Genomic DNA, 22239 nt, shown 5'->3' with positions numbered 1-22239 from the left:
GAACTCTGGTCCTGTGCAAGAGCAGCAGTATGCACTCTTAACCACTGAGCAATTTCTTCAGCCCCTAATAATAAAGGTTCCTCGTGGTACTTGTTTTTAAAGAAATGGGGCTAGAAGTAGTCCGAGGAAGGTCGTTTGACTCAGTGATTAAGGTTGTGATCCGTGGACGGGCAAACCTGAGGAGGCTGCCGAGTTATCGCTTCTGTAAGGGATGAACAGGTCTCGGCAAGAACTACCCCATCACCGACTGCCTTGGTGTTCCCAACTTGGCTTGGCGCTGCGACACCGGAAGAAGCCAATCAGCCAATCGCGGCGTGCATGCATGCGCAGGCGCCTGCACCAGGACGCGGCCCCGCCCCTCAGCCTGAGCCGGCTGCTGCAGTGTAGCCCAGCGCGCCGGGCACCATGCGACTGGAAGCCATCCGCTACTCGCCGGGCTCGCTGCAGATCCTCGACCAGCTGCAGCTGCCTGAGCACTGCCGCTACGAGGCACTGGATTCGGTGCAGCAGGCCGGGGAGGCCATCCGCGCCATGAAGGTGCGCGGCGCCCCCGCCATCGCGCTGGTGGGCTGCCTCAGCCTGGCGGTGGAGCTGCGGGCGGGCGCCGGCGGTCCCGGGCTTGCCGCTCTGGTGGCCTTCGTGCAAGACCAGCTGCGCCTCCTCGTCGCCGCCAGGCCCACCGCTGTCAACATGGCCCGTGCCGCCCGCGATCTGGCTCGCGTGGCAGCTCGGGAGGCGGAGCAGGAGGGCGCCACCGAGGAGACCGTGCGGGAAAGGTACGGGATCCTGGACCAGGCAGTGCACTACGCGGAAACTACTTCCCCTTTTTTTTCCCTTCTACGGATACCGGGAAGCAGGCGCAGTGCAGCCATGTGCCGCGTCCAGGGGCCCACTTGCAGGACTAGAAGTCCATCCCTGCGCTGTGTTCCCCAGGCCCTGGAACTCAGCCCCTTAGCAGCACCACACCAGCTTTATGACACCTGTTCTGCTAGGTTTTGCCATGAGGTTTTGTGTGCTCTGCCCTGCTTTCCTCTCTGCGGGTCTCTTTCCCTTCCCACTTCCGGTCAAGCCGAACCTGTCAGGTTCCTGCTCCCTCCTCTCCCCTTCTTGTCCTTCATTTTACCAGTTAATTCACTGTCTCTCCCGCCCTGATGTCATCACCGCAGAGGCAGAGGGCTTTGTGGTGTTTAGTGCTGTGCCCTACCCCCAGCACCTGGCTCACATACACAGATTTAATGAGTAGAGTGGCAGGTGTGTCCCCAGAGAAGGTCCCAGGAGAGCCCCACAACTTTGAGGGTCGGGTAGCAGCTAGCCAGGTCCACTCCAACAGTGCTTAGAGCTCCTCTTGTCTCCAGAGTAATCAGCTTTGCTGAAGATATGCTGGAGAAGGACCTCCGAGATAACCGGACCATCGGGGACTTGGGAGCCCGCCACCTCCTGGAGCACACCAGCCCCAAGGGTGGCAAGGTGACCGTGCTGACCCACTGTAACACCGGCGCCCTGGCCACCGCTGGCTATGGCACAGCCCTAGGTGAGGAGGCGTCATCAATTGTTGGCGCATGGGAGGGCCTTTTTTGGGTAAAAGGCAAAACACCTTGAGCTGGAGGTATTGTTCAGGGGCAAGAGTACATGCTTAGCTCGGGCTGGCTCAGCAGTTAAGATTGGACTACTTTAGAAAAGAACCTGTTCAGTTCTCAGCACCCACACTGAACAGCTCATAACCACCTGCAACGCCAGCTGCAAGAGGACCCAACACCCTCTTCTGGCCTCCATGGGCGCCTGCACTCACATGCATATACACACACAGAATTAAAAATAAGTTCTTTTAAAAGAGTGTATACTTAGCATGAACAAAGTCCAGGATTTAGTCCCCAGAACCCAAAAGAAGGAACCCAAACTACCTCATCCACAGAAATGTGAATATTGGTTTTGTATCGTTTTGTTTTTTCAAGTATTATTTTTGTGTGTATAAGTGTTTTTGCCTGCTTGTGTGTATGTACACATGTGCCTGGTGCCCAGGGAGGACAAAAGATAGTGTTGGATCCTCCGAAGCTGGATGTGAGCCACCATGTGGGTGTTCGGAACCAAACCCAGGTCCTCTGTAAGAACAGCAAGTGCTCTTAACCACTGGGCCGTCTCTCCAGCCCAGGATATTAATTAGGAGGTTGTTGTTGTGTTTTCCTGCCCCGAGTATATCAGTTCATGTACAGAGACACGTAGGAAGTCGCTTGCAGGTAGGTATGGGTATATCAAGTTCAGCTAGTGGTGTTAGGACCTTGGCCCCCATTTTGCCCGTGAATTGAAGTAATTCTACTATCAGAGACCGGAAAGTTCCCTGGGTCACCTGCCTAGAGAAGGGGCATAGTGTTGACTCCCAGAGGACAGGGAGTAAGATGGGAAAGCTGTGACCAGGAGACAGGGATCTGGGAGTCAAGGCAGCAGATTCCTCCTGGCCCTTGGTTGTCCAGGAAACTCTCCTATCTGCCTAAATCCAGCACTGGATTTTGGGAACCCAGATCTTTAGAACAAGGCTCACGTGCCCCATTCATTGACTCAGCCAGCATTCACTAAACAACTGCGACTTCCAGGGAGTGAACTGTGGGAGGCGCCAGGCATCTGCAGCCTTGAGTACAAAGGAAGGACAGGGGTCAGCGGTGTGGCCCTGCTGAGAACCCTCCTTTAAGAGCTGGGTGTGCGGCTCCGCTGTAGGGCACCTGCCGTCAGATGCACCGCCGTGGGTCCCACCATCACCAACACTGCAGAACAAACATGAGAATAACTAGAAGGTTCTATAAAGATCGGAGTGGCGGGGCTGCTGTGTGAGACTGAGGAATCTCAGGGTGTCAGAAAGTGGATGTAGAAGTGATGAGAGCAGGTGAGAACAGTGTGTCCGGCCGGCACAGGAAACAGAAAAGGCTGAGAGTTGTGCCGTGCCCCGCTCGCCTCAGCACTTGCAGCCCCAGTCTCAGGGCCACGCTGCTTGTCCGCTGGTACACCCCACAGGTGTGATCCGCTCCCTGCACGAGATGGGCCGATTGGAGCATACCTTCTGCACAGAGACCCGGCCCTACAACCAGGGAGCCCGGCTGACAGCCTTCGAGTTGGTGTATGAGCAGATTCCTGCCACTCTCATCACTGACAGCATGGCAGCCGCTGCCATGGCCCACCAGGGTGTGTCAGGTCAGTGGGCTGGGCACCGTGGGGCAGGTAGTGCTGTAGGCATCCAAAGCCAGGTTCGTGACCTTCCCAACTCTCCTCCGCCCCCAGCTGTGGTAGTAGGAGCGGACCGTGTTGTTGCCAACGGAGACACAGCCAACAAAATAGGCACGTACCAGCTGGCCATTGTCGCCAAGCACCACGGTATCCCCTTCTACGTGGCCGCCCCCAGCTCGTCCTGTGACCTCCATCTGGAGACGGGCAGGGAGATTGTCATAGAGGAACGCCCCAGCCAGGAGCTGACCGACGTGAATGGAGTCAGGATTGCGGCACAGGGTAAGGTGTGGGCTTGGCACTCAGGGTACTGTGGACTTGCGTGGCATGAGCTGCTTTGCTCATTCAAGCTCCTCAGCTGGACTCTGACGATGGAGGTTAAATTCAAAGTCAGACTTTGTAAATAGCGCTGGCTGGCTAGAGATGGGCCTCAGTAGGTAGAGTGTTGGGATGGGGACCTGAGTTTGGTGCCCAGAACCAACTTTTTAAAAAGACAGCTGTCGTGGCACAGGTGTTTTTTTGTTTATTTGTTTGTTTTTGTTTTTAATTAATTAATTTATTTTTTGGGACAGGATTTCTCTGTGTAGGTAGCCTTGACTGCATTGGAACTTGCTTTATAGACCAGGATGACTTTGAACTCAGAGCTAGCTGCCTGCCTCTGCCTCCCAAGTGCTGGGATTAAAGGCATGTGCCACCACCGCCCAGCATGGCAGAGGTTTAGAATCCCAGTGCTGGGGAGACAGAGAAGGCAGATCCCTGGAGCTTTTATCCAGACAGGTCTAGTCAGCCAGCCTCAGGCTCAGTGAGAGACTATCTCAAAAACTAAGCTGGTCCCTGCGGAACCACCACTGAGGTGGACCGCTAGCCTCCATATGCAAGAGCACATGGACACTCGTAAAGAATAGTGCTGGGGGCTGGAGAGATGGCTCAGAGGTTAAGAGCACTGGCTGTTCTTCCAAAGGTCCTGAGTTCAATTCCCGGCAACCACATGGTGGCTCACAACCACCTGTAATGAGATATGGCGCCCTCTTCTGGCCTGCAGACAGAACACTGCATACATAATAAATAAATCTTTAAAAAAAAAAAAAAAAAAATAGTGCTGGGTGTGGTGGTGCAGCCTGGAATCCCAGCGGCACTCCAGAAGCCCAGGCAGGAGAGCCCCACAAGTTCAAGACCAGGTGGCACAAGTGAACTCAGGCTAATGTGGACTGCCAAGGGAGACACTGTCTGAAACACCAAAACAATCAGAAAGCGTGAAACTGCCCAGGCTGCCTGGACAGAGGTCTGTACAGACAGCTGGGCATGGTGGTGCACACCTGCGCTCCAGCGCTCGAGAGGCTGAGGCAGGAGGGCAGCTAAGAGTTCAGGGTCGTCCTGGCCTACATGGTGAGACCTCATCTCAAAAATCAGGACGAGATGGGCAGTGGTGGCACACACCTTTGATCCCAGCACTCGGGAGACAGAGGCAGGCGGATCTCTGTGAGTTCAAGGCCAGCCTGGGCTACAGAGTGAGATCCAGGACTGTTACCCAGAGAAACCTTGTCTCGAAGGAAAAAAAAAAATCAGAAAGCTAGGGCCCTAGTGGCTGCTCATGAGGCCATGGCAAGATCACCAGTTCAAGGCTAGCCTAGTCAACATAAACTCTGTCTCAAAATAAACATTTTAAAAGGGGCCAAGGATATAGCTCAGATATGGAGCATTTGCCAGAATGTACAAGAGGCCTGAGATTCAATACCCAATACTACATAAAAAAATTTTCACATTAAAAATAATCAAAATACATTGTATGCATGTAAGAAAGTCTTAAAGAATAAACAAGATATTTTCAAATAATTTTCTGGTTTTAGTGGTGCACATCTGGTGAACCTGGGAGGTAGAGGCAGGAAGACAAGGACTTCAAAACCAGCCTTGGATACATAGGAAATTTGAGGCCAGCCTAAGCTACATATATGACCATGTGTTAGAGAAGTAATTACATTTTTAAAATTGATTTTCAAAACATCTGTGAAGGGCTTCTCCCCATCCTCAGAACCTCAGAACAGATGTTCTAAGCACACTCACATTGGAGCCAGTGCAAAAGCCCTGGGGTAGATTCTGGAGTCCTATATGTTGGAGCAGGCAAGAATGGGGTCCGTGAGGCTGAGGCCTTCGTGAGCAGCAGGAGCTCTGGCTGTGTTCCTAGCCTTGGTGCCTGCACCTTTAGGAATGATGTGGTATGTGTAGACCCCTGGATTCTCAAGGACTCACTAACCCCAAGAATTGCTGTGGTGAGGACAAGTGACACCAGCCAGGGAGTTCCCAGAGCCAAAGCCCCGCCTCATGTGCCCTCTCTCCCTGCAGGAATCCGGGTTTGGAATCCTGCCTTTGATGTTACCCCCCACGAACTCATCACCGGTGGCATCATCACTGAGCTGGGTGTCTTTGCCCCTGAGGAGCTCCGAGCAGCCCTAAGTGCCTCCATCTTAGAGGGACAGACCCTAGATAGTCCCCAGATGTGACTAGCTGGCTCTCCCGACCTGCTCTGGTTCCTCTGGTTTTATAATAAAGTTCTCAAATGGCTACCCGAAGCTCATCCTCACCCATACCCCCTCTTCCAGCTGCTGAAGCAGACTGGATTTACCAGGCTCTGCAGAGTCCCAGCATCTACAACAGAGCTGCCCAAGTTCACATTCCAGCTCCTCCTTCGTATGACCATGCATGGGGTGCAAAGCCAAGTGTGGGGGTACATACCTATAATCCCAGCTCCTGGGAGGCCTTCTTTGGGTGTTAGGCTACCCTGGGCTACAGACTGAAAAAACAAACAGGAAACCAACATAGGGATAATCAGAATGGTCTTAGCTGCCTTTGAAGTATTTGTTTGGGTTTTTTTCAAGACAGGGTTTTTTTTTATGTTTTATAAAATCTTTATTGACAAATAATTCACATAGTATACAATTTTCCTGTTTGTACAATTTGATAAACTTTAGTTCAGCATCCTCATGGGCCCATGACACTATCACCACTTTCTGTTTTAGAACATCGCTGTCTTCAATTTCATACACACATATAATGTATGGTGATTACATTCCACCTTATTTTTTTAAATGAACATAATATCTGCAATTGTAACCATTTTTAAGTTCACAATTCAGTGGCATGAATTACAATCAAGATATTAATTACATTTGTGGTCTTCATTGATTACATTTGCAGTATTCATTCAATAACTATATTTATGGTATTCATTAATCACATTGATTGTATTGATTAATTACATTCATGATATTATGTCCTGATACTACTGTCTGTTTGTGGGCTTTCCCATCACACAACACAGAAACTTAGGAATCATTGCTCTGTATTCCTCTCTTCTCCAGCTTGAGATAACGTCGAATCTTTCTGTCTATGAATGTGTATATTCTATATATTTCATGTAATACAAGTCTAGAGTAATTAAGACAGGATTTTTCTAAGTAGCCCTCACTGTCCTGGAACTTTCAGACCCGGCTGGCCTTGAACTCAGAGATCCACTTGTCTCTGCCTCCTGAGTCCAGGATTAAAGGTGTGCACCACGGCCACCCAGCTGTTAATTTTTATTTTATGTGTCAGTGCTTTACATGCAAGTGCCTGGTGCCCCCTGAGGCCAGAAAAGGACACTGGAACCCCTGGAACTGGAGTTATTGATGGTTGTGAGCTGCCACGTGGGTGCTAGGAACAAAACCCAGGTCCTCTCTGCAAGAGCAGCAAGTCCTCTAGACGAGGACACCAAAGTTCAGGAATCAAGATTAATGGTTGTTTTTTGTTTGTTTGTTTGTTTGTTTTTTGTTGTTGTTTTTGGTTTTTCAAGACAGGGTTTCTCTGTGTAGATTTGTGCCTTTCCTGGAACTTGCTTTGTAGACCAGGCTGGCCTCAAACTTAAAGAGATCTGCCTGCCTCCCGAGTGCTGGGATTAAAGGTGTGCGCCACCACCGCCCAGCCAATGTTTGTTTTTTTAAGACAGAGTCTCTATGTATCCCTGGCAGGCCTGGAACATGCTGTGTGGACCAGGCTGGTCTGGAACTCACAGAGATTCACCTGCCTCTGCCTCCTGAGCAGAGTCAAAGGTGTGCACCACTACAGCCTGCTTTGCTTTGTTTGTTTGTTTGTTTGTTTGTTTGTTTTGAGAGTCTCTGAAGCTGGAACTCAACAATTAGGCTAGGCTGCAGGGACCCTCCTGTCTCCAGTTCCCTCAGCACTGGGATCACAAGTATGTGTTTCACGAATCCTAATTAGTCTTAATAAAAACCCAGAGCCAGATATCAGGGTGAAAGCTGAAAGATCAGAGAAGCAGAGCAAGCCACAGCCACCACCTCTCACCTCACCAACTCCTCAGCCTGAAAGAGAGCGGGTTCCTGTCTCCTCCTGCCTTATATTCCTTTCTCTGCCCAGCCATATCCCTTCCTGTCTCAACCTTCCTAGTGTTGGGATTAAAGGTGTGTGCCACCACTGCCTGACCTCTGTGGCTAACTGGTTAGCTCTGTCCTCTGAACTTCAGGCAAGCTTTATTTCCTAGGTCACAAACTATTTATCACCACAGGTATGTGCACCATCACTCATTGGGGATGGAGCTCAAGTCCTCATCCATGGACAGTAAGCACTTTACCCACTCAGTGATGTTTCCAGCCGCCAGCTGCATATTTTAAATCTTTAATATAGAAAAGAAGCCGTGGTGGCAGTGGTGGCAGTGGTGGCAGTGGCACATGCCTTTAAGCCCAGCACTTGGGAGGCAGAGGCAGGTGCATCTGAGTGCAAAACCAGCCTGGTCTACAGAGCAAAATCCAGGACAGGTACCAAAACTACACAGAGAAACCCTGTTTCAAAAAAGGAAAAATAATAAAAGAACATAGCTGATGCTGTGACTGTTTTGTGCTGTAAGTGTGACGCTGAATGCCCAGCACAGGGCAAAATTAAGTATCATGGTAACCCAAGGGGGTTTTTTTGTTTGTTTTTTTTGTTTTTCGAGACAGGGTTTCTCTGTGTAGCTTTGCGCCTTTCCTGGGACTCACTTGGTAGCCCAGGCTGGCCTCTAACTCACAGAGATCCGCCTGCCTCTGCCTCCCGAGTGCTGGGATTAAAGGCGTGAGCCACCACTGCCCGGCAACCCAAGGGTTTTTTAGTGGCGTGTTTATTTACTTATTATGTGTGTGAATGTGATTAAAAAACAACCTGCAGGAGTCAGTCCTGAGTGCTGAGATAAAACGAATGCGCCACCACCCGAGATCGACACCAGTTATGAGGCATGGCAGCAGGCACGGTTACCACAGGGCCATCTCTCCAAAGATTACTTCAGGTTTTTGGCACTCCCCTAATTTTCCACCAAAAGTGAGTTCCTTGATTGCCTCACCTCAAGCCTAATTTTGAACTTTTTTGTATAAAAAGCACAACCCACCATGTTTTATGATACACAAGTGTCCTGCCCCTGTGAATGGTAACGAAATCCTCCTTCGAATTTTTTGGACAGCAGCTCCTCTAAGTGCGCCGCCCTGGGTCCCACTGCCGCCGCTGACGTCATGCGACTTCCGGCTCTCGTGCCGTGGCCCCGCCTCTTCCGGCTTGTGGTGAGCCATGGCGCAGGGACAGCGCAAGTTCCAGGCGCAGAAACCTAAAAGCAAGGCGGCGGCTGCGGCGGAGCGGAGCCGAGGGCCGAGGAAAGGCGGTGAGGAACGGGGTGGAGGAGGCGAGAGGGCGGCGGAACTCGGGGCGGGCGGCCCAGGCTCACAGGCTGGTGTCGCTCCGTAGGTCGAGTCATCGCTCCCAAGAAGGCGCGCGTCGTGCAGCAGCAGAAGCTGAAGAAGGTGAGCGGCGCGCGGCGGCGGGTGACCCGGGGTTCTGATGTGGGTTAGGGCCTGTCGGCACATAGCTTCGGGTTTCTGGTTTATTGTTGACGTGTATTAGTGTTTCACCTGTATCTGCTGTGTGCGTGCATAGAGTGCGTGCCTAGTACCCGAAGAGGTCGGAAGAGGATGTCCAGTCCCGTAGAACTAAAATGACTGACGATTTTGAGCCATCAGGCATGTGCTGGGAACTGAACCTTGGTCTTCAGGCATCACAAGTGCTGAAGCCGGCTTGGTAGCGCACGTCTTTGATCCTAGCCCGCTGGGGGCAGAAGCAGGCTGATGTCTGAGTTCCAGGCCAGTCTAGTCTATGTGTTTTAATTATATGTATGTGTGTGGGTATGTGCCCATGCCGACAGAGGCCAGAAGGAGAAGCGCTTCCACCAGGATCTCGATTCAGTTTCCAGCACCCACATGGCAGCTCACAACCATCTGTAACTCCAGCCCCAGGGGATCTCCAGTGCGGTCTAGGCACTGCATGCGTGTGGTACACAGACATACGTGTGAGCAAAACACTCTTGTACACGTCAATAAAAATTAATTAGAAAAATTAGAGGCTCCAATCTGGTTTAGATCTCGAGTAGATCATTTGTTTTCCCAGTACCTCCCCTAGGTAGGTTACCCAGCAGCCTGCTCTACTCCGTGGGGTAGGCACTCTCCGGTCCTTAAGTGAATTCCTTCCACAGTCTACCATGGGACCACTTTGCCTTTTGCCTTCCCAGGTTCAGAGGTCATCCTTGAACTCCACTCTTTCCCAGTCTGGTCCCTTTAGCATACATCCAGAATCCACCTACACTGCCCATCCCCTTCAAGGTTGGATCCTAGCCAACTCTGTCTTCTCCCTGCTTGAGCCGCTGAGGCATCTGCCTGTGCTCAAAACTGGTTCCCCTCTGCCCAGAACCTTCCATGGCTGCTTCCTGCCCGGGCCCTTCACCTCTCCATCTCAGCGCTTTTCATCCTTTCTTCTGGCCCTCTGGCCTTACTGGCCCTTTAAGGATTCTTTGTCCCGCTGCTAGGCATGAGCAAGGCACCCAGGCCTGGTGGTAAGTCAAGGAAGGAGAGCTTTTATCTGAAGCCGCTCTCAAAAGGAAGGGCGTGTGTGTGTGTGTGTGTGTTCGTGTTCAGGTTCAGGCTGGGGAGAGTGAGGGCTGCTCTGTGTCCCCCACAGAGCCTGGAAGTGGGGATCCGGAAGAAGATTGAGCATGACGTGGTGATGAAGGCCAGCTCCAGCCTGCCTAAGAAGCTCGCACTGCTGAAGGGGACATCAAAGAAGACAGGGGCCCCCGCCCCTAGAAAGACACCCTCCTAAAGGCCCTGGGACAGCAATGGGCAGGTGACCGGAAAGCCTGAAGCCAGCTCCCTGGGGTACCGAAGAGGCAGTCGGCTTCCTGTGGGCTCAGGGCCTATCTCCTGGGTGACACATTGTGATGGGCCTGGCTCTGTTGTCCCTCCAGCCCTCCAGCAGTCCGATGGGGAGCTGTTTGGGGGCTCCACAAGAAACTTCTCCCACCCACGCAGTGCCCTTGACAGCCACAGACCCGAGAAATGGCAGTGACATCTGTACCTGAAGCTGGCAGCTGGGTATAGTCTCTTCCCTGGGTCCTGGGTTGCCCCGGCCCCCCACGTCACCCCCTGCAGTCATCTAGTGTTAGTTGTCCTATACCTGAAGAAGGGTTCCATATCTTCAGTGAGGTACCACCTCACCTTGTCAGACTAGTGATCCAGAGCCACTTGGGGACGCTCCAGTGTTACCCAATAAAGCTGTGCTCACAGAGGCCACATGCCGTTCTTGTGCTTTCCTGCTCCGTCCCCACCCCTTGTCTTAGTCAAGCCAGCCTCTGACCTCCAGGACAAGGACCTGGCCACTCAGCTAACCTCATCCATAGCACAGCTCTGCTTCTGTCCACTGAGGGGCCATACCCCGGGTAGTCACTCAGACCTGCTGGACCAGCTGTTGATCATGTCATATGCAGGGTGCTTGACATGGTGGCATCTCCCTTGGTGTGGCCCTGGGACAAGTGATGAGTATGCTGGTGGCCTATCCCTTTTTGTCCAGCCATTTCACCCACTGAGGAGGCAGTAAAGTGTCAGGTCACCAGTGACTGCCCCCAGCCCTGACTGGGTGAATTTATTCCCATACGGTCAGAATTTGGTCCGAATTTAGTGCTGGCTTCTGGCTCGCCATGGCTGCTAGGGATGAGATCCACTTGGTGTGTGCTTAGCCAGCACTCTGGGTCACGCCCCAGCCTGAGCTCCCAGTGCACTTGCAGGCAGAGGAAGGAGCTGCTGGGCTGCAGTCCGGCCAGGACACGGTTGCTCTGCTGTGAGCATGGAAGGCACCTTGAGAGGCCGTCACTCACGTCAAGGCTGGACCTTGAAGGGGTTGTTAGCACCTTGACTTGTGATGAGGCAGTGTCCGGACATGCAGCTCCCCACCACACCTACCTTCTGGTACCCTCACCACAGATCCCGAGGCATGGCTCCACTTCATTATGGATACAGCCCCAGAACCATGAGCTCATCAGTGGCCTGCCTCAGGTTTAGCTTGGTTTTCTGAGACAGGGTCTCACTGTATAAACCTAGCTGGATTAGAACTCACTGTGTAGACCAGGCTGGCCTCCAACTCAGAGCTATACCTGCCTCTACTTCCCAAGTTCTGAGATTAAAATGCCCAAGGGCCAAGGGCATGTATTTTGTTTTTCAAGACAGAATTTCTCTGTGTAGCTTTGGTGCCTGTCCTGGATCTCAATCTGTAGACCAGGCTGGCCTCGAACTCACAGAGATCTGCTTGCCTCTGCCTCCCGAGTGCTGGGATTAAAGGTATGCGCATGCATTATTTTTGTGTATGTATGTACCTGATGAGGCCAGAGGCAGCCCGTCCTCCAGAGTTGGAACCAAAGGCAGCTGTGAGCCACCCTGCATGGTAAGAGCAGTGGAAGCTGTTAGATGCTGAGCTTGCTCTAGCTCTATCACGTGTGTTCTGTGGTAGTAAGACTAGGATGGCTGGACACATGCCTTTAATCCCAGTACTCCAGGTAGGGGCAGTTAGGCCTCTGAGTTCAAGACCAGCCTTGGGGGGTTGGGGGTTGTCAGCTTACCTGGACTAGTGGGCATCACTCTTTGTATCTAGCTGGCATTTGCAGAGGAATGGTGCCAGAGGCTGGCTGGGTGATGACCACCCTGAGCTGCACCATGGAAGCCAGGGAGGGTGGATGGAAGACCCTGTCCCAGTATGTGACTCCCCCGAGGTGCCTGCCACCACCAAGCTCTCGTCTAACCCTCCCATGTGCACCAGACAGCAGCAGCACTCCAGAGAGCTTCCAGCCCCTCAGCGGCGTCTCCTTGTGACTTGAGCAGCTGCTGAGTTTTCAGACCCTGGTGTGAAGGTGGCCACTGTATGACTATTCAGCTGCTGTCATGTAAGCTAATCCAGTAAATGCACCTTCGTATTATATTCTGTCGGTTCCCCAAAGCACTCTGCAAAACAAACGTTCACATGGGCACTTCTACCAGTGTTGATAGAATGCTTTGCATTAGCACAGAGGCAGAAACAACTTGCATTTGCATTAACTGGACTGGGTGAGAATCTCCTCCAGCCACAGTGGAATATTATTCAGCCATTAAAATGGAATGAGGGGCTAGAAAAATATCTCAATGGGTAAAAATTTGCCACCAGGTTTGACCACCTGAGTTCAGTTCCCAGAGCCCACATCAGGAGAAAAAAACCAACTTAAATAAGTTATCTTCTGACCTCCACACCTGCATTGGGGCGTGCACATGCTCACACAGTCACTGTGAACATCAGTGCACGTGCTCACACAGTCACTGTGTACATCAGTGCACGTGCTCACACAGTCACATCGTACGTAAGTGTAAGAGTCAAATGAAGGATTGGGAAGGTGGCTCAGTTCAGAGGTGAAGAGTACTTGCTGCTCTGGCACAGGACCCAGGTTCAGCCTCCGGTACCCACAGCAGCTCACAATACCTGCGAGTTCCAGGGGCTCCAGTGCCCTCCTCTTTCCTCCATGGACACTCCATGCAAATGGTGTGCTTACATGCATGAAAACATTAAAAATATTTGAAATGTGCCAGTTGTGGTGGTACATGCCTTTGATCCCAGCACTCAGAAGGCAGAGCTCGGTGGATTTCATGAGTCCAAAGCCAGCCAGGACTACATGGAAAGACTGTTCTGCTCCCTCACCCCCATCCCCAGCAAAAAAAAAAAAAGTAATGGGGTTTGGGGATTTAGCTTAGTGGTAGAGTGCTTGCCTAGCAAGCGCAAGGCCCTGGGTTCGATCCTCAGGGGCGTAGAGACAAGTACTGATCCAGGCTACAGCATAGATGAACCCGGAAACAATGCTGATGCTGGGCATCATACACACCTATAAACCCAGCACCCAGTGAAGTAAGGAAAACCAAGAATATTGAGATCATCCTCCACTAAATATTTCAAGGCTAACCTGAGATACATGAGACCCTGCCAAGAAAAAATTAATGCCCTAGTGGTGCAGGCCTTTAGTCCCAGAGCTCAGGAGGCAGAAGCAGGGAAGTCTCTGAGGCTCCCTCATAACAAACCAGGTGTGGGAGGATAAATAGGGTTCTGTGAGAGGGCAGAGCAAGCAGATGGCTGCCCAGGAGAAGAGGGGCATGGTGCCAGGTAAACGCTGGGCTTCCTTCTGGCCTGAAAGTTCTGGAACTAGATAGAGGTGAGCATTTTATTATATTGGGAATGTGCTGGCTATGGAAATATATAAATTTATTTATTTATTTATTTAATGGTAGGTGAACTTAAAAAGATAGGCTCACTTCTCTCTGGTTTGAGGTCTGACATCAACAGCTCCTCTGGAGTCCCCATGAAGACTTCAGGCCACCTCATTTTCACCTAGAAAGACTGGCGAACCAGGGGCTTACAGTATGCCCATGACTAAGCAAGACCATAGGCTTCATTAAATTGAACTAAAACATTTGTGGAATGGGTAGTTTGGAAGCAAGATCATACTGGCTCTTTGGACACGCACATTTTTAACAACCCCCCCCCCCCGAAAATGTAGCTCTAAATGGTAATGGGGACCTGTAAACCCTGCACTTAGAAAGGTGAGTCAGGGGGATCGCCAGCAGTGTGAGGCTTGGCAGGTCAGCCTGGGCTATAGAGTTAACAACTGTCCAAAAGCCAAGAGCTGAAGTATCAGTGGAGGAGAGCTTGCCTGCCTCTAGCAAGGCCCTCAGTTCCATTCCCAGCACCAAGAAATGGAGAGAAGTGTGAGGGACAGTCACCAAGAAGAACTAGAGCCAGGAGGGCTGGGTCGGCATTCCAGGGGCTGCAGCCTGCTTCCGGGTTCCTGTGCACCAGGAAGGCTGCACAGAGGAGAGACCTAGACCCACTGGGAATGCAGTCTAGGAATCCATGCTGCTCAGCCTCTGTCCTCCCCTGCTCTCTGTAACCCCAGAGCCACACCTCTCCCCACTTGGGAATCAAGGCTCTCAGCCACCTGTGACCACCTCAGTGAATAGCATCCTTCCTTTAAGGTGGGGCTCCTAAGCCCAGACCGCATCCTTCATGCTTCTCAAGCTGCCTAACTTTGCTCTTCTAAAGAAACAACTGGGGCCAGGCAGTGGTGGCGCACACCTTTAATCCCAGCACGTGGGAGGCAGAGGCAGGTGGATCTCTGAATTTGAGGCCAGCCTGGTCTACAGAGCGAGATCCAGGACAAGGCTCCAAAGCTACACAGAGGAAAAACCCTGTCTCAAAAAAGCCAAAGGGGTGGGGGGCAACTGGGACCCGCAAGGTGGCTCAGCAGGTAAAGGGGCTTGCCACCAAGTCCGATGACGTGAACTTGATAGAGCCCACATGGTGGAAGGAGAGAACTGACTCCCGCAGGCTCCTCTCTGACCTCCACATACATGCTGGCGCTTATGCACATGCAAAAATAATTGTTTTGTTTAAGAAAAGAATTTATGCAAAAGATGGACTCTGCATACTGTGTTGGATCTTGCTAATGTTTCCTTTAGTTCTTTTATCTTCTGACTCCCGAAACCAACTGGCACTTAGTTAGGAAAGAAGTCTCAGTCTCACTACAAGTGTGGTATAGTGACCTGGTGTCTTAGAGAGCAGAAAGCGGACGTCACCCAGCCCCAGCCGCCGGCCCTCTTCCCTGCCTTGCCCTCCCACCTGCCATCTCACCCCTGCACTGGTTCTCAGATGCCACCTCCGTCTGTGATCAGTCATCCCTGGCTCTGGCAGGGCCATTTGATCACCACTCTTGTCGGGTTTGAGGGGGTTCTTTATTTTTATTCGAGGCAGGGTAGGATTTCTCTGTGTAGCCCTGGCTGGCCTAGAACTCACTAACTCACAAGAACTCCACCTGCTTCTGCCTCCCAAGCGCTGAGATTTAAAAGATTAAAGTGCTGGGCTGCCCCAAGCCTGGTTTCTGTTCGGTTTGGTGCTGGGGATGAAGCCTGGGGCTTCCCTAAGCAAGCTCTGCTGGGAGCTAGCCCTCAGCCCTGCTTGCCTCCGCTGCTTTCGTGTGTGCTTGTTTGTTCAGGTCTTTGCCATTTAGACCTGTACCCTGAGGGTGGCCTGCGGGCTGGTGTGTGTAGAAGGGAGGAAGCGGGGAGGGAGGGAGGGAGGGTCTCCTGCCAAGAGAGAAAGCCCAGTGTTTGGGCAGCTGCTCGGCCCTCTCAGGCCCTGCTGCTGCTGAACAGCCCAGAACTGCCAGCTCCTCGGGCGGACCAGTGCTGCCCAGGGAGCCTCTGCCCCACCAGGAACCATTCATCTTCCACATCCCACACCATGCCCCCTTGAGCTACTGCCCGCCCTGCTCAGGCACAGTCTTCGAGGCTCACATATCGTGCTCTTCTTAAAAAACAATTTCTGGTGGCGCACGCCTTTAATCCCAGCACTCGGGAGGCAGAGCCAGGCGGATCTCTGTGAGTTCGAGGCCAGCCTGGGCTACAGAGGGAGATCCAGGACAGGCACCAAAACTACACAGAGAAACCCTGTCTCGAAAAAAAAAAAAAAAAAAAAAAAAAAAAAGAAACTCTGTCTTGAAAAACCAAAACCAAATATGAATTTCATATATATATATATATATATATATATATATATATATATGAAATTAAGTATATATATATATATATGAAAATAAGTATCTATCTATGTGTATGAGTGTTTTGCCTGTGTGCATGTCTGTGCACCCTCACGTGTGTGCCTAGTGCCCACTGTGGCCAGAAGAAGGATTTGGATCCCCTGGAACTGGGTTATAGATATCTGTCAGCCACCATGTGGGTGCTGGAGACCCGTGTCCCAAGAAAGAGCAGCCAGTGCTCTTAACCTCTGAGCCATCTCTCCAGCCCCTAAAGTGCCCTCTTTTGAAACATATCTTTGTACCTGTCTTTGTGGAATAGGAAAAAGCAGGAGACCCATGGGACCTGGCTCTGGGGCCACCAGGAGGCCCTGGGGACCCAGTCAGGCCTGCCCTCGACTAACCTCCTGCAGGCAAGCCAAGAAGCCCTGAGAATAGCAGCCCTGTGGCTCTGATGCCAGCTTGGTGGTCCTCTGCAAAGGCCCGGTGGCCAGGGACTTGGAATGATGGCACACCTGTCCCTTAAGCCTCCTTGACAGCCTCCTTCCTCCTCACTTCCCTCCCCCGTGATGCCAGTAGCTCCCACACCTCAAATTCTACATGAAGGTGTTTTGCTCTTGTGTTCTAAGACAGTTCTGTGTTGCTCAGGCTGGCCCCAAACTTCACCTTAGCCTCAGTGCTGAGATGACAGGCAGGCCCAACCATGTCTGTAGGGCTGTGCCAGATTCTTCTACCTCCTGGCTGTGTGTGAGACTGTCAGCTAGTCTTTTAACCTCTCTGAGCCACCAAGGCCCTATCTATTTAAAATGGGGACCCAGCACCCCACCCTAGTGGGCCAGAGCAGGAGACTAGAGTAACTTGGGTCTCTTTAGTGTGGTCATGAATTGTCATTGGAGACCCCTTCTCCAGGGCCACGGAGCATCAAATGTGATTTCAGACTCAATTTTTTCCCTGTCTGGAATGCAAATTTTCCTGGCAACACTCTACCCATGAGCTTGTGTTTCCAAAAGGAAGCAGAATCACAAAGCTGAACTGGCCAGCAGGGCTGCGGGCTTGAGGCATAACCACAAGCGAGCCAGACTGCCTGCGTCAGCTGGCTGCTGCTGGCAGTGCAGGCAGAACGGGGTCCCTCAGAAAGTCAGGGTGGACATGTCCCCCAAGCTGCACATCTGTGTCCCCTCCCTCACCTGGGCTTGTAGGGCAGCCCTACTTCACTTGTAGGTTGGGAGCACATGGGTTTGGGGTCAGGAGCTCCAGATGCCTAGACAGTGAGCTCAGATGCCTAGACAGGCTGAGTAGACAGGGCTGGCACTTCCTAAAGCCAGAACCTCTTGTTCCAGCAGAGTGAGGGCACCACCGGCCAGAACACCACCACCATCTCCTTTCCTAAAAGTATTGCTTTCAAGGGGGCATGCTTGAAATAAGCTTTGAGAATTCAGGGGACACCCCAAACCTTCCGGGCTCTATTCTGACCTCCACATTTTACCAGGATCTCTGTGTGACTCAGGGCAGTTTCCTGACCTCACTGGACCTCACTTCCTCATCTGTCCTATCTCCTGAACTCAGATTCAGGCCCTGTCTACTGTGACCCCACCCAGGTCAACACTCAGCTGTCTCATTTGTGAGATGGGATGTTGTCCATATTTATATGGACTATAACAGAATAAAGGAAATAAGCAGCCAGGCATTCTGGAATACACCTGTCATCTCGGCCCTTGGGAAGCTGGGGCAGAATCATCAGGAGTTCGAGGCTAGCCTTAGCTACATAGCAAATTCCAGGCCAGTTAGGGCTTTGAGACCTTGTCTCAAAACATGGAGCTTAGTTGGCAGAGCACTTGCTGGGAGCATGAATACCTGGAATAGATCTCTGGTACCCAATAAACTCCGTGTGGTGGCACAGGCCTGAAATCTCAACACTGCCAATGTGAAGACAAGAGAATCAGAAATTCAAGGTCACTCTCAGCAATGCGGTGAGTTCAAGATCAGCCTGGTCCACTGAGACCCTGTGTCAATAAATGAAATAAAATATAAAAGCTGTCCTCACCCTGTGTTGAGTGATGTTCATGGTCAGGACACTTGATGACTATTTCCCAGGAACATGATTGGCCTCCTGGGAAGCCAGCCCGAGGCCCACTCAGAAGGGGGACCCTAAGTCCCCAGCTTCTCCTCGCCTTGGCCACTCCTTCCCATGGGTCTGTCTTGTCCCAGCATGCTCAGCATGGAGCTATCCCAACCTGTAAACTGAAAATTGAGAATAAAGGTAACCAGGAAGCAGGTTTGCAGGCCTCCAGGCTACCTCCCCTGCTGGGTAACCTCAGCCAACTGGCTCATCTAAGCCTTAGTTTCCTAATCTGAGAAATGGAAGGCAGTAACTGTCATTATGGCTAGGCTTTGAGGGTTCCATTCTTTTCTTTCCCCTCCCCCCACTTCTCCTTCTCCTCCTGTTACTGAGGATGGAACCCTGGGCCTAGCAAGCCAAGCCAGCTCTCTATCACAGAGCTACACCAGCCAAGACAGTGACTCCTATTCACATTATTACTCACTTTGTGTCTGCGTGTACATATTGTGCACCTGCCACAGTGTGTGTGTGGAAGTCCGATGACAACTTGTAGGGTTCGGTTCTCTCCTTCTGAGCCTTCAGGTTCTGGGGATCAAACTCAGGAGGTCAGGCTTGATAGCAGACACTTTTATCCGCTGAACCATTTTGCCAGCCCAAGGCAGTGGATTCTTTTTTTCCTTTTTCTTTTGGGGAGTGGGGGGGGGGTGGGGTGATGGGGGGGTTGTCTTTCGAGACAGGGTTTTTCTGTGCAGTTTTGAAGCCTGTCCTGGAACTTGCTCTGTAGACCATCCTGGCCTTGAACTCACAGAGATCTACCGGCCTCTGCCTCCTGAATGCTGGGATTAAAGGTGTGTGCCACCACCGCCTGGCCACAGTGGCTTAAGGCCAGCTGGGTCCAACAAAACTGCAGCATGAAGGACTGCAGAGAGAGTTTAGCAGGTGAAGAGCCTGCTGCTAAGGGTCCGATGCCTCTTCTGGCCCCCATGGATGCACAGGTGTCCATGCAGACAACACACCCAAACACATAAAATAGAAATAAATAGAATCTCAAAAACCTTTTTTTACTAATATGAAAGGAGGGCTGGTGAAGTGACTCAAGTGGCAGGGGACTTCCGGAGCGAACCTGGGGGCCAGAAGAGAATGTGAGATCTTCTGGAGCTGGAGTTCCAGGCAGTGTGAACTGCTGTGTGGTGTTGGGAAGTCAATGGGGATCCTCTGGAAGAGCAGTCAGTGCCCTTAACTGCCATCTCTCCCAGCTCCTCTTTCTTTTTGTTTGGTTTTGAAACAGATCTCAATGTAGCTCAGGCTGAAACAAACAGGATCTCAATATGTAGCTCAGGCTGAAACAAACAGGATCTCAATATGTAGCTCAGGCTGCCCTCAAACTCACGATGCTTGTGTCCAAGCTATTTGAGTGCCAGGATGACAGGCATGTACCACCATACCTGTCTTTCTAGAAACACTTCAATTTTTTTTTATTTATTGTGGTGGCAGGGCACGCATGTGCCTGGGCACGCATGTGCAGGTCAGAGGACAGCCTTCAGGAGTCAGTTCTCTTCCTCTACCATGTGGGTTCCAGGGAACTCCAGTCTTCAAGGTTGGTGGCCACCATCTTTACCCACTAAGACAGTGGTTTTCAACCTGTGGGCCGCAACCCCCTTGGCAAGCCTCTGTCACCAAAATATGTACATTATTATTTATAACAGTGGCAAAATTACAGTTATGAAGTAGCAACAAAAATAACTTTATGGCTGGGGTCACACGACATGAGGATCTGTATTAAAGGGCCACAGCGTTAGGAAGGCTGAGGACCACTGAGCTAACCATCTCATCTTATCCCAAAAAGTCTTTTTACAAAATATTTTTCAGGTTGGGTGGTGGCACATGCCTTTAATCCAGCACTCAGGAGGCAGAGGTAGGCAGATCTCTTGAGTTCAAGGCCAGCCTGGTCCACATAATGAGTTATAGGTCAGCCAGGGTTATGTAGAGATATCCTGTCTCAAAAACCTAATAAAGATTTCTTTGTGCTAGCTAGTATATATATATATATATATATATATATATATATATAATTAATAATATATATTATTTCATTTATTTTATTTATTTGTTAGCTTGGCAAAAGCTGGAGTCACCTGGTAAATAGGAACTTCAACTGAGAAAATACCTCCATCATATTGGCTTATACATAAGTCTGTGGGGCATTTCTCGACTAATGATTGATGGAGGAGGGCCCAGCCCACTGTGGGTAGAGCTATCCCTGGCAGGTTGCCATGGGTTACATAAGAAAACAGTCTGGGAAGCCATGGGGAACAGAGTAGGGAACAGCGTTCTTCTGTGTTTCCTGATTCAGTTCCTGCCTCCAGGCTCCTGCCTTGAGCTTCTGCCCTGGTTTAATGGCTGTGATCAGGACATGTAAGCCAAATAAGCCCTCTCCATCCCAAGCTGCTTTTGGTCATGGTCTTAACACTATGGAAACCTAGGACAAACTGGGTGACGTGGTGAATACCTTTAATCCCAGCACTCGGGAGGCAGAGGCAGGTGGATCTCTCTGAGTTTGAGGCCAGCCTGGTCTACAGAGTGAGTTCCAGGACAGTCGGCTACACAGAGAAACCATTTTGGGGGTTTGGGAGAGAGAAAAGAAAGAAGAAAGCAAGCTAGGGCATTACTGCTGCTGCTGCTGTTGTAATTGAGACAGGGTCCCTCTGAGGATGTGAGGACCCCTGGAGCTGAAGTCAGGGCAGTGTGAGCCGCTATTGGTTCTGGAAATGGAACCCAAGTCCCTGGAAGATTAGCCAGTGCTCATAAACCCTGGGCCATCTCTCCAGTTCCTCCAGTGTGTTCTTCACCCGTACAGCACGGCCCCACTTGAACCAGCCCTGTTTGAAGGGATCACAGGCCACTAGTGGTTATTAGTTGCCATCATAGGGAGGGGCAGGTCCAGAAGGAAACAGTGGACCAGTGCCAGAGAGTGCAGTTGTGAGGCCTGGAGGAGAAAGAAAGGTCCCCTAGCCGCTTCTGGGGACCAGCTTGGGTTCTTCCTGCTTTAAGGATCACGTCAACTTAATGGAATCCCGGCACAAACTGGCTGGGTCGGCAGGTGGAGATGGAGGCCTCTGTATGCTGGGCGCTGTTCCATGTGCTGACCCGTCTCCGCGGGGCTTATTGCTCCGTGGAGCTCAGAGCGCAGAGACATTTAACAACCTCCTCGCCCTGGCACAAGCCTGGCATCCCAGCGTTCTGGAGGATGAGGCAGGAGGATCTCCAACCAGGATACTAATCCCGGATACATAATGAGACTGAATAAATGATGTTGAGGAGCCACGAGGGTAGGAAAACGCAAGATCGTCTTATGTCACGGGGATGGGCGCGAAGGTGCCAACGCCGGTGACCGACTTCCCGGCTACGGGTCAGCTGAGTCAGGAAACAAAAACCGATCTGAGGTGGGGTGTTGACACACTTGGCTTCGAACTTAACAAAGCCGCCATTCCCGTGGTCGCCGTGGGTAATTTCAGCTCACATATGCAGACAGCGAGTCTTAGTTCTCAGCTCCAGAGGACCCTTCAAGGTGAGGCGCCCACAAGCGCGGCTCCCAAAGCACGCGCACGGTACCGGTGGTCCAGAGAGGTTGCCTGAGCGTCTGGGCTCACACAGCCCGGAGGAGTCAGCCCGGCCCGCGGCGCCCGGAAGCGACCCTCCGTAAACAAAGCCGTGTGTAGGCGCAGCCCCAGCCTCCAGGCTCGGGGGCCGGCCCTTGGGGGCGGGGGAGGAATGTTGTGAATGAACGCTAGGCCGCCCCGAAACTCCTCGCAAGGCCGAGCCGCGGGGTCCCCTCGCTCTGATTGGCTCATACCGCTCCGTGATGGACAGCGCCTCTCCCTGCGACCTTTTATTGGATGGCATCGAAACGACTGACGTGACGAATACCGAATGAGCGGTGGCTTCCAGGAGGCGGGTCTGCACAGGCAGCCAATGGTGGGGGAGAGGTAGGGCGGCGGGGGCGGGGCTTCGGCTGAGGAGGCAGCGGCCGCGGAGA

The 22239-nt window shown here is 51.7% G+C and overlaps 2 protein-coding genes across 4 annotated transcripts; both read left to right on the top strand.

The window, feature by feature from the left end:
* Window positions 1-327: 327 nt before the first annotated feature.
* Window positions 328-8821, top strand: Mri1 (methylthioribose-1-phosphate isomerase 1). Of its 2 annotated transcripts, none has more exons than XM_076571862.1 (5): window positions 328-776; window positions 1356-1531; window positions 3004-3180; window positions 3268-3492; window positions 8690-8821. In XM_076571862.1, the coding sequence occupies exons 1-5, from the start codon at window positions 406-408 to the stop codon at window positions 8788-8790; spliced, it is 1050 nt and encodes a 349-aa protein (XP_076427977.1). In that variant the 5' UTR covers window positions 328-405; the 3' UTR covers window positions 8791-8821. The 2 variants fall into 2 exon arrangements, with proteins under 2 accessions (XP_076427977.1, XP_006993155.1); XM_006993093.4 differs by lacking the exon at window positions 8690-8821 and adding an exon at window positions 5551-5769 and having other exon boundaries at window positions 340-776.
* Window positions 8747-10841, top strand: C5H19orf53 (chromosome 5 C19orf53 homolog). 2 transcript variants are annotated; one of them, XM_042277430.2, is made up of 4 exons: window positions 8747-8884; window positions 8968-9023; window positions 10231-10395; window positions 10517-10841. In XM_042277430.2, exons 1-3 carry the CDS (start codon window positions 8794-8796, stop codon window positions 10369-10371), a joined length of 288 nt encoding a protein of 95 aa, XP_042133364.1. In that variant the 5' UTR covers window positions 8747-8793; the 3' UTR covers window positions 10372-10395; window positions 10517-10841. The 2 variants fall into 2 exon arrangements, with proteins under 2 accessions (XP_042133364.1, XP_006993154.1); XM_006993092.4 differs by having other exon boundaries at window positions 10231-10841.
* Window positions 10842-22239: the final 11398 nt, after the last annotated feature.

This window comes from Peromyscus maniculatus, chromosome 5 (genome assembly GCF_049852395.1).
Source record: "Peromyscus maniculatus bairdii isolate BWxNUB_F1_BW_parent chromosome 5, HU_Pman_BW_mat_3.1, whole genome shotgun sequence".
Taxonomy (NCBI): Eukaryota; Metazoa; Chordata; class Mammalia; order Rodentia; family Cricetidae; genus Peromyscus; species Peromyscus maniculatus.
This window is presented reverse-complemented; position numbering and strand designations above follow the sequence as displayed.

What these genes read in the sequence shown, in the direction of transcription:
- Mri1 (XM_006993093.4), top strand. Translation starts at nt 406, where the DNA reads ATGCGACTGGAAGCCATCCGCTACTCGCCGGGCTCGCTGCAGATCCTC. An exon ending in GAGGAGACCGTGCGGGAAAG is followed by an intron (nt 777 to 1,355) that starts GTACGGGATCCT and finishes TCTTGTCTCCAG; the next exon opens with AGTAATCAGCTTTGCTGAAG. An exon ending in AGTCAGGATTGCGGCACAGG is followed by an intron (nt 3,493 to 5,550) that starts GTAAGGTGTGGG and finishes CTCTCCCTGCAG; the next exon opens with GAATCCGGGTTTGGAATCCT.
- C5H19orf53 (XM_042277430.2), top strand. Translation starts at nt 8,794, where the DNA reads ATGGCGCAGGGACAGCGCAAGTTCCAGGCGCAGAAACCTAAAAGCAAG. An exon ending in CCGAGGGCCGAGGAAAGGCG is followed by an intron (nt 8,885 to 8,967) that starts GTGAGGAACGGG and finishes GTCGCTCCGTAG; the next exon opens with GTCGAGTCATCGCTCCCAAG. An exon ending in AGCAGCAGAAGCTGAAGAAG is followed by an intron (nt 9,024 to 10,230) that starts GTGAGCGGCGCG and finishes TGTCCCCCACAG; the next exon opens with AGCCTGGAAGTGGGGATCCG.